The following is a 13341-nucleotide window of genomic DNA, read 5'->3' as shown; positions in this document are numbered from 1 at the left end:
CTTGAATCTTTAACTCAGTGAGAATGTCTGATACTACATGTAAGGAGTAAATCTTCCAAATTAATCTGAAAATGAATAAATTGGTAAATGAGCTTTTTTTTTTTTTTCTATAGGTATTTCATGCTAATGAATATGTGATGATCATTATTCTGTTGAATGTACTATAGATCTAATCCTTTCTACTTTTTAGGTACCTAAAGCTTTCACCAAAGCATCCAGAATCTAACACTGCTGGAATGGATATATTTGCCAAATTTTCTGCATTTATCAAAAATTCTAGACCAGAGGCTAATGAAGGTAGGTTACTTGGGGCCTATTGTTTCATAGTCTTGTGTGTTGGTCTTTTCTGCGATTTTTTTCCCCTCCTCCTATTTGTCCTTTCAAAGTTAGGGCAGAATATAATAGTCTGCTTAGACAGTATTGTTGTTACATAAAGTAACTTCAAGGGAAAGCCCTCAAGAAGCTGTCCTATTAAGAAAAAAGTCTTCAAGTCACTTTTGTAATACATAAAACAGTCTTTCCTTGCAGTTTTAATGGCATGGACAGATATTCTGAACAACTCCTGAGGATCACGTGTACAGTATAAAATAGCGCTATTTAGCCTGACTTCCTCTTCTATTATGGGACCAGCTAGTGGTGATAACTGCTTCTGACCAATTTGATACAGTTCTGCAGGATGAAAAATTTGCTGTGCTGTAAATGCTGTTACTATTCATCTGATGAATGGCACTGACCCCTAATTACCGGAGTGCTTGAGTTGTAAGCGTACAAAAAAGCAAACCTGTTTATAGCGGCAGATCCTGGGTTTTATATTGCCTAGATCAAAGTCTTCCTTTATGGGAACGTGTAGATTTTTAATCCTTTGGAACAATAATATGATGCAAGAATTATTAGTATGCCTCAACAGAGCAGTCATAAGATTCCAGTGACATGCTACGAATGCTCATCTTCTGTTGCCAGAAGCTGCATGGCTTCATCTGAGGAGGGGAAGGAGGGCTTCTAGTGATCTCCAGTAAACTAGCCCGAGAGTGGCAGTACGTTTTGAGAGGTTTCCTTGGGAAAGATGCAGAGTAAGACTTGTGGGGTTTTCACTGCGAGTTGGTCACCTTCCTCTTCAAATTTTTAGTCACGTGTGTTGAAATACTTGTGCTTAAATCAGTTAGCTGTGGAGGGCTACTTCAGGTTCTTCTGCCATCAGACACCTGAAATGTATATCTCCTCCTGTTGACAGAAGTTTTCACTCTGTTGCTTTGGCCTTAATAGGTGTATTATAGTAGGTGTATTTGAGAGAGAGGCACGTGTATAGTCTTGGTGATTTCTTAAGGGAAAGTGTAGAGGCATTGGTCCAAAATGTTAGCAGTAAGTTGTGAAAGACAAAGTCCTAATTTACTTTTATTTGACAAGACTTCTCTTTGTAGCCAAACTAGTTTTACAAACATGCGGTACAGTGACTTTCTCCAGTTCTTGACTTTTCCCACCCTTTTTGAATTTCCCCTTCTTCCTTTCTGCCATTTTAAGCTTTCAGTCAGAATATTTTACTTCTGAAAATGGCACAACACTTCATAGTCTAAAAAGATTGCTAATACAGGTCATTAACGATGCTTTTAATTCTCAGCGATGGAGGTGTAGATTCAAAGTTAAAGCTGAAAACGTGCTTTCCTTCTGTTCTCTCTCTCGGTGTCAGTTTTGACTTTCATTTCTCTGAGCAGCAGCGTGTCACAGGAGGTGACTTTAATCTAAATCCGTTGTGGAGCAGGTGGAGGTCACTGTTGTCCAAATCAGTATTCTGCTTTGTATTTCTTTTGTCTTTATTTCTGTTAATTTCTCATTAACATCCTTTAAACTGTTCTGTAACCTCTTCTAAGGTAAGATTTGGAAATTTAATTTGCAAACTATGAAGCTGTAGCAAAGTTGCATGCTCTGCATTTAGGTGAAAGTTGTTACAGATGCTTCACTGAACCATGAAGTGTGCTTGCAAGTCTGTGAATTTTGCTTGCCAGTTCCAAAGGAGTAGGGAATTTGGTTAAATGCTTAGCTATGATTTAATGATCAATGTGAAACTGCAATACTGAGCAGATGTTAGATAAACTGAAAGACAGTAACGGATCAAGAATCTTATCCCCTGCATGTACCCTTCTGTCTCTTTAAGCTTATATTTTAAGCAGAGCAATTCTCTCCACTTATTTTTCTTGCACTGGGGTACTTTAGTGGGATATGCATGCACTGTGAATTTCCCTGACGTGGAAACTTAACTATGCAACAGCCAGTCAAAGCTCTTGAACTGAATAGTAAGGACTTTAAGGGCCAGTACTGTATTCCATGCAGAGTTTGGGTCATGCCCCAGGGGTTAAGTTTCCTTGCATGTGTTGAAAGGCCTTACGGCATACTTGATGTTTGACCTTTCTTGCATTGATTGCTCCCATTCAGACTTCCGTGTGAAGCCTAGTTCATCTTGCTTTTTTTAAAGGATTAAGGCCTTTCTGGATGGAGAGAAAGTAGTAGCTGGAAGGTGAGAATGCCTGCTTCAGCAATTCAAAATCTTGAGATCAATAAGAGATAAAGAATGCAGAATTCGTCCTTTAAATCATTTAGTACCCATCTTTTATCCTCCATGCTTGGAGGGAAAACTTAAATAAGTCATGGAATGAGAATGCCTTTCTGCAGCCTTTCAAACGGAAGGAGGCAAAATGCTTGCAAATACTAAGGCTTACCAAGAATGCCTTTCAGTTTTGTGGGGTATGCTGCCCTCTGCTGTTGTTTTCAATTAACCTCTTCAAGTGTAGTCTGCACGTTTAGTTGTGCCAGTTTAGCTGAACATGTGACATTAAACAGATTAAGTTTAAGTGAATGCAAACCCTAGCATGGCTTAACTCTAATTAGTTTAAGCCAGTTAGGAAAAGTCTCAAGAAACTGACATAAGCCACTTTTAAACCAAAAATAAAACACTTGTGGACAGTCTTTGTGTATTTTAAACTAGTGCAAGCTCATGTATAAACCCGCTTTTAGATAACCTGCATCTGTGTGATATTTAAAGGGCTTTAAAGTTTGTTTGGTTTTTGGTAGCAAAGATTTCAGGTCAGTTTTAGTGCTACTAGTGACCACAAAGGCAGCTCTGGCAGTGGTGTTGCTGTAAAACTTACACTGAGCTTGGGAATCCTTCAGTATATGCTCTGTTCTGGGGAGTACAGTGATGTGAATTATTTCAGGTAGCCTTTGTAGCAGCCCTGTAGTAAGGGAAACAATTGTTCTCCTCTGGAGTTCTAGGTAGCTACATCTTTACTTTGAGAGCACGATCCTGATTTTAACACCTTTCAGCATGGAGTTTCAGGAAACTTTGATTCATCTTTATGAGCTTTTTTATTTCACTTTGTTTCAGTTCTCTGACACTTTATCTCGGGGTCTGGTACCAATATCAGAATTCCAATATTTAGTATTCTAAATAGTAACTCTCTCTGAAATGTGTGCGCTGTGGTTTTTAAACCTGTTCCTTCCTTTGTAGCCTTAGAACGTGGCCTCTTGAAAACCCTCCAGAAACTGGATGAGTATCTGAACTCTCCTCTTCCTGATGAGATAGATGAAAATAGCATGGAAGATATTGCAATTTCTACCCGCAAGTTTTTGGATGGCAATGAGATGACATTAGCAGACTGCAACCTGCTACCGAAACTACATATTGTCAAGGTAAGTGGCTTGTGGTGTGTTTTGTGTAGTAACGTGATAATGAAGTGAAAGATGCTTACGGTTTATGACATTTGGGTGTCCGTCTCATTTCAACTATATGTAAGTTCCCATATAAATGTAACTGTAGTTATATAAATGTAACTGTAGTTTTAACAGTACATCAAGTTGGACGGGAGTTGAATTCAGTGAAGGTGAGAAGCAGCAGACAAGTAGAGTAGCAGGTGATGTAAGCAAAATCCCATTTTACTGCACTGGCAACATGATCACAGGAATAAGTTGCAACACTTAAAAGAATGAGGTAGTGGAACGAAAGTGGATGTCATGTGACCGGTTAATGTTTAAGTGGATGTCCTCACATCTGGAGAGAAAACTGTTCTGTTAGTAACAAAGTAAGTAGCACAATGCAAAACACAAGGATTATAAAAAAACAAAAATGAACAAAAAGCTAGAAGTCTAGAAAGAAAGAGAGGTAGTAAAGGATAACTGTGGGAGTGAAGATTTTGCCTGTATAACGATGGCTTGATTGCTTTTCACAGTCTTTGTCAGTTTTGTACTGCAGATGGAGCCACAGATTAAGTTTATGCCTACATGCAGAGGTATTTACCTCATGTGAGGGCAGTAATACAAACTAAGCGAGGCAGTATGCTGCCAGGTCCAGGCACATCCCAGAGGGGCAGGTTCTACTGAATTCAGAAGTGACTTTACCCTTGCAGTACGTAAGCTCAATGTAAGAAGAGTGAGATATGGAATGGAAAACTGGTTTAAGTTGAAGGATATAAATTCATAATCTAATTTTTTTTGTTCTAGGTGGTGGCCAAAAAATATCGCAACTTTGAGATTCCCAAGAGTATGACAGGGATTTGGAGATACCTGACAAATGCTTATAGCAGGGATGAATTCACCAATACCTGTCCTGGAGACAAAGAAATTGAAATAGCTTACAGTGATGTAGCCAAGAGACTCACTAAGTAAACAGCACTTGCAAAAGAGATGACTTCTTGCATATTCCATAACAATGCTTCTAACAGACTGCTCTTTTTGTATAAGATAGCAATTTTTTTGCATGAACTTGCAGTTATTAAAAGTTATGGTGGATAGACCAGGTACAGTAATTACCTAAAGTTTGCAGACTTTAATTATAGGCTTGTTTTTCCTTACCTTCTTTCATAGCAAGTCTGAATATCATTAATGTAGTTATGTTAATATTGCACTGGGGTAACTCTAGATTCTTCAGTATGAAGGGTTAACTAGCCCCTGCTATTTTTCTTTGCAAACATTTGTTCCCTGTCTACAAATTGGTCTAGGATACTGTCTTTCTATATGGTACAAGGAATATTTATGTATTTTGGAATTTATTGTTTTTCCAGAAGATTTACACACAGTTGTCCCATCTGTGACGCATTGAACTGTACCTGCTTGTCTATGCCATTTACATGTAGAAGGGAGCTTATTATCCAAAAAAGCCATTTGTAGACTATTTGGCAACAGTTTTTAAAAAAAAGTTTGTTTTTTTTTTTTTTCCTTGGATTTGAAATCACGGGGACGATTGTGAATGGGCACAAATGTGAAACTTGTATTTGAATGACCTCAAGCATCAGGGAAGTTTGAATCTAGGCCTGAATGCTATAGCGGGAAGCTCACAGTTCAGAGTTAGTGTTTAGCTGTGTGACTTCAAGAGCTTGCCAAAAAAAAAAAAAAAAAAAATCACCAACCTATGTTTGTCCTGAATTCTGAGTTGCAGCAGATGAATAATTATCAAGATGCCCTTTTACATCATGAAACCAAAAGAGCTGGGTGCTTGCTATCTGTTCACCTTAAAAATTACAAGTGGCTTTCTTTTTGGTAGTTAAGAACCTTTGTTTTGTGTAGGTCTTTCTGGCAATATTTACTTAGAAAACCTGTGCTGTCATAAACAAAGTACATGTAAACATTAGTGTTGTAGTTGACAGATAGCTACTGTATATGGTGAATAGTAGTGCAATGATTAGTGATGCAAGACCAAACATTTACAGCAGTTAAAGGTGGAATCTTTCTGGGAACTTTTTTAAGCTTTTTTTTTTTTTTTCCTGAAGAAAGCTAAAGTGACCTTTAAAGATAGCATTTGCCTTAAATTGTATTATGCCTTTCTCCTGAAAGGAAACTCTATTAGTTACTCTTGTAAAGAAATGGTGCATGAAAACCCAGTCCTTTACATTGGCTTTATCTTAATTGCTTGTCTGTGTACCTGGACTGCAATTTTGCATTATCATAATGATTGCACTACTATACATAATATTTTTACAGCAACACTGAGGAATAGCACTACAATTTTTTTAAAAGCAATTTTCAAATATTTCTAAACCAGGGAATAGTTTTCTTGTTTAAAATTAATGATTTTGATGCATGAAATAAACTACTAGGTTATTTTTAGAAGACCATCATAAACAACTCCAAAGAATGCTAGACTTATATGCCTATTTTTTTGTAAAGATACTTTTATATTTAACTGATTTTAAAAGCTGGAAAGTGCTATTCCTTGTAGGTTGTTCTTGGAATATTTAACATCCTGCAATAACATGAAAATGCTCACGTAAACACTTTTATACACTAATTTTTTTGGTAAGCACTGGCTTTATGAAAAACAGCTTGACTTTTCTAAGCATCCTGCTTTTGCTACTTTATATATACCCATGAGGTTAGCTTGACATAGAAGAGGTAGAGTAAAAGATCCATATTTGTATACATGGCTTGTGGTGCCTTGTCTCGCCTTCCTAGAACTAGAATTCCAATATAAAGGCAATTAGCAATCCTGTTACGTGGCTTTCGAGGACAGCCGTAGATACGTTTAGACCCTATTATGATTTATTAGAGGTATATAGGCACAGGATCTGCAGAGCAACCTGTTTAGGAAGAACTTAATTGTAGCCATTTTATAATTCCTGTATTCTAATGTCACGTTCTCATCCTGAATAAAGTTTCTCAGCAGTAATAATCCTCTTTAGGAATTCAGTCTTTGCTATAACGTGACATCTAGAAAGAGGAATGACTTCCTCTCTTGTTAGATAAAAGCACTTTTAATGAAACATAGGGTTTAAAAAAAAAAAAAAACACAAAACCTCATTGGTCTGGTGCTCTTTGCCATTGTATAGTTAACCTTTAAAAACAGAAAATAGGAAGCAAAGTAACTGTGGGCATAGTTTTGTTAAATTTTTAACTCTACGTTAAAACCTAGATCAGGATGGCTCTTGGAAGTTGTCTGAGGTTGTAGTAATCAGGTCTTACTCCTTTTAAACACAAATTAGCCATTGTTTACACACGTTTCAGTACACCAGGCAACTATGTGCATATGGTCATGAAAACGCTTTCATGCAGTTTTCTAGTTGTGTGCACTGCCTACATATCAATGCACACAAATGCTTAACTTGTTAAAATGCCAGGCTTGTTCTCTTTTATAGATAATATATTCTCTCTGCTTTTTAGGCAATCTTCAAACAATTGTAATATGTTATACTCAGCATTAAGTATTTTAATGATTGTGTCTGAAAGCTTGTAAACAAAGTTAAAGCTCTCGCTGTAACTAATGTATTTCTTATCTCAATACAGTGAAGTATTGAGTGTCAGAGCCTTTCCCTCATAGGTGTAATCCAAATGAGGACCAGGTGAGCAGTTTATAAGGCGATTACCATATGACAGCTGCTAACTGTCCTATGTGAAAGGAGTTAGTATCTTTCTGGCTTCCTATTGCACAGTTTAGTTGTGTTGTAACAGAAGCTGGCCAGCCTCTAGCTGGCTTCAGCGGAGCCAGGAATCTAATGGAGAGTGAATAGCTTTCACCTCTGTAGGTGATCCCTTCAGATCAGAACAGCGAGGGTGGTGTGTAAAAGGTTTAGCGTCTGGTGTGGGTAGAGCACTTTCATCTGGCCCCAATCACCAGCGCTGCATTAATTAAAAAGGCCCTTTCATAACTATGTAAATTCTTGAGTTCTGTCAACTTGTTTACAATCTGATCTTTAAATGCATTTTTAATTTCATCAAACAGCAATTAATCTACCCCCTGTTTAAATTTAAAATGATGCTTCTAGCCCCTTCTACAATTTAAAAACAGCAGTTACCCTTTCAAGTAGGCATTCCAGTTTGCAAGTTGGTTGCATGTATTAGCATGCTGAATAACTTTATTCTCCAGCTGAAATATTCTTCAGTTCCCATTAAAACAGGTGACTCGTGCACTTCCTGAACATAAAGGGAAAATCCATCATCTTCACCCTATTTTTGTGTGGGAGCACAGATTATAGTATATGCATGATTTTTTCTTAACAAAGCTTTCCTTCTTGAAGAGACTCCTTATATGTACAGAGCTGCCTGTTGAACAAGAGGCATGTGAACTTCTGAAACAATTTCATGCACTCCAAAACTTCCCTATGCATCTACTGTTCACTGCTGGTGTGTATAAAAGTCCCACGCGGACAGTTGCAGCCATGTAGCTTGTACATTTGTATTTTCCCATAAAATTGGTGTTTTTTCCGCAATGGGCATGTCTAAACGGATTGAGTGAGAGTTGCGTGCAATTCCATGATAAGAAGGGAGATGTAATCAAGTTTTTATGCTAAAGTAGCAAATTAGCATTTCATATCAAAGGAGCACAGACATGAATAAATTGAAGATGCTTGAGCCAAACCCACTGATGCCTATCTCAGTGTAGAACAAAAAGTGGCCAAGTACAGTCAACTTTTTTTTTTACTCTTTGCCACTCGTAGGACTATCTGCACACATCCAATTTATATTTTCAGAAGAAAGCTTTATCCCAAGTGAAAAATATTTGATCTGCCTCAGAACCTGTGCCACCAACTATTACATTTTGTTTCTGGAGGGTGCACGTGTGGAGGGGGGATGGGAGAATAGTGGAGCAGAAGAGCATATAGAGACTCCCAAGGACATCAAGAATTGGAGCGTTGTATGCAGAAATACTTGAAGAGTTGATACAACATTTTAGTTTGCTTATGTCTTTCACTCTCTGGAACATCTTTTACTGATATACCAGTATACTGCTGGCAGCTATTGTTAAAAATAAAATTATATTTTCACTACCAAGCAGATCTTTCTGTTATTTCTGAAGGCTACAGTTTGTGTATGTGTAAGCTATGACTAGAATGCAGTGTGCTGAACTACAGAATGACACTCTATAGTAATGTTCAGTTTTTGGCCTTCTCTGTTTACCAGTGGCATTGTGACCTATGGCAGAATATGTGCCATTTCTTGCATTGTAATGGGCTATAATGCTCCTTAACAGAAAGGAATAGAATGAGTTGGGAAATACTGGATTCTCCTACAGAAACTCTGAAGTTGTTTTCGGATTTTAGTGCAAACTCTTAGGAACTTAAATTTTGGTAGCTTGTTTTCTCTGGAATACTAGATTTTCAAAGTTAAACGGGGTTAAGTTCTGCTATTGGAGAACTGATTAAAAATATGTCAAATAAAATTCTTATGTTTGCTCGGAGAAACTTGTTTATACTCAAATAGTCCAATAAAAACAGCCGTTTCAAGAGCTGAGATTGAATTGATGTGTCTAAAGAAACTGTGCATGTCAGACTTCAGTGCTCTTATTCTTAGTTTCAGCCATGTTTCCTTACTGTCTTTTGCTTGCAAATATGTCCTAACTAGTCACTGGTAATCCCCATACACCCCTGCTTTTAATTTGAGTATGTTAACTAGGTACTAGGTCTTCAGAGCAAAGACCACCAGACGCTAGTGGAAGTTTTCTTCAAAACTTCCTAAGCGTTATCGTGTCAATCTCTTGTCTGTCTTGAGTGTTTGAGGTGCATCTGGGGTCTGATTTTTGTTTTTGAAAGGAAATTTGTGGAATCCAGAAGACATTCCTGGAGCCTGTAATCTGGGATACCATCATCTGTGTTTGAGCATGTGCAGCAGAGCAACAGACATGCTTGAAGTAGGAACAAATCCAGCAATTAAACACATGGTAGGAATACATATCTGTACTGCTGTGCGATTGTACTGACCGTGATGTTTGTGATCAGAGCGGGGTTTTGCAATAAGATCTGCAGTCACCTTGTTGGAGTGTGGTCACATACTTTCTTGAAATGCAGTACTGCGGACTATGAGGTAACACCCTGTTAATGTGAAGAGCGGACTGGAAGGGAGCAGTGTTGAGCTATGAAGATGCTCTTTCTGCATGGCAAAGGCAGTCGTCTCGGGTGTTTATCTCATGATAAATATGTTTTATGACCGTGATTTGCTGCAAGAGCTGCTTTTGACCAGCTAATAATCCTTCTACTTTTGCTAAATTTTGTTTTAAGACACCTCAAGTGGCTGAACAGTCTGGTGTGGAAGGTTCCTCCTGGATGTCCCAGCAAGAAACAGCTGGATTTTGGATTCAGTGAAAGCTGAGGAGCCCACTCCCAAAGAGTTGAGTAGCTGCTGACTGTGAGCAATGGAAAGAATTTAAGAGCTTGAGGGGAGCTAGGTGAGGCCTAAAGTTTCATATCTGTTTTTGACAACTGCCTTCTCCCTGTTCTCAGGGACAGCTCTGATCCAAATAATCTTGAACTTGAAACTTGAATCTAGGTTTCATAGCTCTGGCTTATCTCTCCAAAAATGTTACCGTGTTCCATGAGGAAAACTAGTTTGGAGGTTTGTAACAAACTCCAGCGGTTGAGGATCTGGACCACCTAGATTGGAGTATGTAGTAACTGTGAAAGCAGTCAATGCCTGCTTGCATCAGTCACAAGGATCGAGTGTGGTGCAGTCTGAGAACTGCAACAACTGCTGCAAAGAATTGTGTCCTCCTTCTTTCTTCCCCCTACCCCAAACACTGTCAACAGGCTTTGGGCTAGACCCCAGTTAAAATTTAAGTGATCGTTTTATTTCTATTTCTATTCTGGCCTATTTTAATTGAGCCTAGTGACGTGCTGGAGATTGCGTTAGTCTCTGGTACCAAGCCAGGGGGAGACTACTTGACTACTGGTTCACTTTGAGGTGTTCAACAATAGCTATGTTTTTAATGGTACTGGCTTGGCATCTTGTCTGGAAATATTGTTTTAGATACCAATCAACTTTGTTTTTGTGACATTTCACTGAGTATTTCCTAGAAATAAACCAGGATTTTGTTAGCATAGTTCCATTTTTACCTAGGGCTATCGCATACGTTTCAGAAGATTGATCTGGTTTGTCTTGGTTCATTCCTTTAGCAATTAGTACACTTTACTAGGGCTCCAGCATTTTTTTTTTTTATTGTAAAGAGGCTAAAATATACTGGTTGCCAAAAGCTGCAATAATATTAATTGTGCTGTGGAAACTCCAGAAACAATTTTCTAATTACTTCCTCAACTCAGTGTTCTTATAAACAGCAGTAAAATACAGCAGCTAAAAGGCTGAGGAGGCCCTGCTAGTGTCTCTGACTACTCTCTGGTGTAGGACTAAGCCAATTTGTCACAGGGTAGTCAAGATTTTTATGGAAGGAAAAAGAAAACTGGACAAACGTTTGTATTCAGTGGGATAGAAAAGGAACTCATTTGACGTGGTTGCCTGAGGGCTTTTGGACACTCATTATAACGAAAGCTAAGTATGAGCTGAATGTCTAAACATTTTTGCTGTCTCTGAAAGTCTCCAGGAGAAAGGGTGGATGTAGTGACTCATGAATCAAAGAATATGCTGTACTACAGCAGTTCCCAAACTCCTGTCTGTGGATCACAGGTGGTCCAGCAGACCAAGGAGAACTTTTATGGGTTTGTAGGAAGCAGGGGATAGTGTTAACAAACAGAGGATGAATGGTCCACGAGAAGCTGGCTGACCTTTTAATCAGAAATTTGGGAAACTGCTGCTCTAGGGCTTTACTCTCTTCACTGAGTTCCTACTGGAAAAGGAAGATTCTTCTTGAACTGGTGAAAAGTTCACACCCAAATTCATGGTTTTGAATGGTCTCCTGTAGTCATTAGGTATAGTGGTGAGACTTAAAGCAGTTTAGTATGTCTAATAAAAAAAAAAAAAAAGAAGAAGAAAATGCAGCAACACTGGCAATAACAAAGCACTTTAGTCTGGGTTAGTATTTTTCCAAGGCAGTAAGCTGAGACTGCCAAAAGTGTGTGGTGGCTGGGCAACTTGGGGTTGTGATCACAGTGCTCAAAAGCAACCAGGGATTGGAGGAGGTAAATTGCGGTAAAGCGCCATGAGATAACTTCTGAAACTTAAGATGACTTAAAGATCTGTCTGTCTTTAACTGTGTGAGAGAAAATGAAAAGTTTGGAGGGAGGTAAGCAGCTTTTCTCTCTGTAGATGCTACTGCACTTGGGTCTTGCTAAACTTATGAGCTCTCAAAGCTGATGCTGGATGGTTTCCAGAGCCGGAAAAAGAGAACTCATGATTCTTTGACTCAAGAGAAGAACTGCTGTGTTCTTACCACTGGACAGAGAGATGAAAACAGTTGCTAAACAAAGATCAAACATGTGAACTTTATAAATAAACAAACAAAACTGATGCTAAGGGACGTCTCAACTCCTTTGCCTAAGGCAAAGGGCTTGGCAGGACCTAGGAGAATGATTTTGTCAGTTTGCGCATGGAATTCTTATTGTAAAGAGTCTGATTGAAGTGATACTGCTCTTAATGAGTTTGAAGGTTATGCTGGTTGAAATGGTCTTTTCTGTCCATGTATTGGTAGAGAAATCATTTACGGTGCTGAGCCCTAAATGGAGAACACGGCAAAATTTTAAATGATGTGTGACTAAAAAGCTGATCATGGGAAGCTGCTGTTAATAGTAAAACTCTCAAAGACAGCAGCTTTGGTGCTAGAGCTGTGCAGAAGGAGCTTAGTCGACTGTCTGAGAGGTGCCGGCAAGGCAGCGTTTGGCAGTCGAGGGGGTTCGCTGTTCTGATGTGCCTTTTAATCCTCCTGTTCCAGTCATAACTTCTGAACTTGCCCATTAGTGAGATGGGTCTGTGTTGCAGAAATGGATCTGCTTGGTATCTTACAAGAAGTTGGTCGTCGGGGTGGGAGCAGAACCCAGTAGCAGGTAGCCCTTATTTTTCCCTTCTCCTAGCAAATTTGAAGAGTGACATGAACTGGGAACAGGAAGCTTGGTCAGTCTTCAGCCCAGCATATAGACCTAATAGTCTTGACTTCCCCCTCCTATTCTGAGCATTAGGTATCTTCCATCTTTGATAGCTTCTGCTCCTGTATGTCCTTTGGTTCAATACCTCTCCTGTCTGCTGCAGCCTGTGCTGTGTGATGCTTTAATTTGTATGTGCAGCTGGAGCTGGCTCCTGTTTTTAATACAGAGCAGCCCACTCCAGTCCCCCGGTGAGGGCAGCCAGCTGCAATCAGCTTAGTGCCTGGTAGCTGAGATCCTCGCGATACAGCCCTCTCGCGGAGGCCCAGCTGCTCTTTGCATATCGTGCTCTGCGTGCACGAGCTTTCCCGAGAGGATGAAACTCCAGAAGGATATTCCTGCAGCTGCTGTGGGATGCCAGGCAAAGGTGAAGAACCCTCTCTCCTCCCTGAACAACGTAGTGCCTCAAACTTGAGTCTCCTTAGAGTCTTACTGTACTTAAGCATGAAGTATTAGAGCTGGGCTCTCTGAACAGCTGACAAGTACAGCTGTTACTATGCAGCTGCACCAACTTTGGAGGTTGCTGCTGTGGCAAAGTCCTCGCTGGGCAGAGCCTAACGGGGAA

General features: G+C 39.3%; 1 protein-coding gene across 1 annotated transcript in view; it reads left to right on the top strand.

Moving 5' to 3' along the window:
• The window catches only part of CLIC4 (chloride intracellular channel 4), a 33543-nt gene extending 24329 nt beyond the window's left edge, over positions 1-9214 (top strand). Inside the window, exons 4-6 of the mRNA XM_068917757.1 lie at positions 191-297; positions 3500-3681; positions 4489-9214. Of these exons, the coding sequence (XP_068773858.1) occupies positions 191-297; positions 3500-3681; positions 4489-4653 (454 nt within the window). The 3' untranslated portion in view covers positions 4654-9214. The remainder of the gene's footprint in view (positions 1-190; positions 298-3499; positions 3682-4488) is intronic.
• The last annotated feature ends 4127 nt before the right edge of the window (positions 9215-13341 follow it).

Source organism: Struthio camelus, chromosome 23, assembly GCF_040807025.1.
Source record: "Struthio camelus isolate bStrCam1 chromosome 23, bStrCam1.hap1, whole genome shotgun sequence".
NCBI classification, from domain to species: Eukaryota; Metazoa; Chordata; class Aves; order Struthioniformes; family Struthionidae; genus Struthio; species Struthio camelus.
Note: the sequence above shows the minus strand (reverse complement) of the source record. Positions and strands in the feature narration are given on the sequence as shown.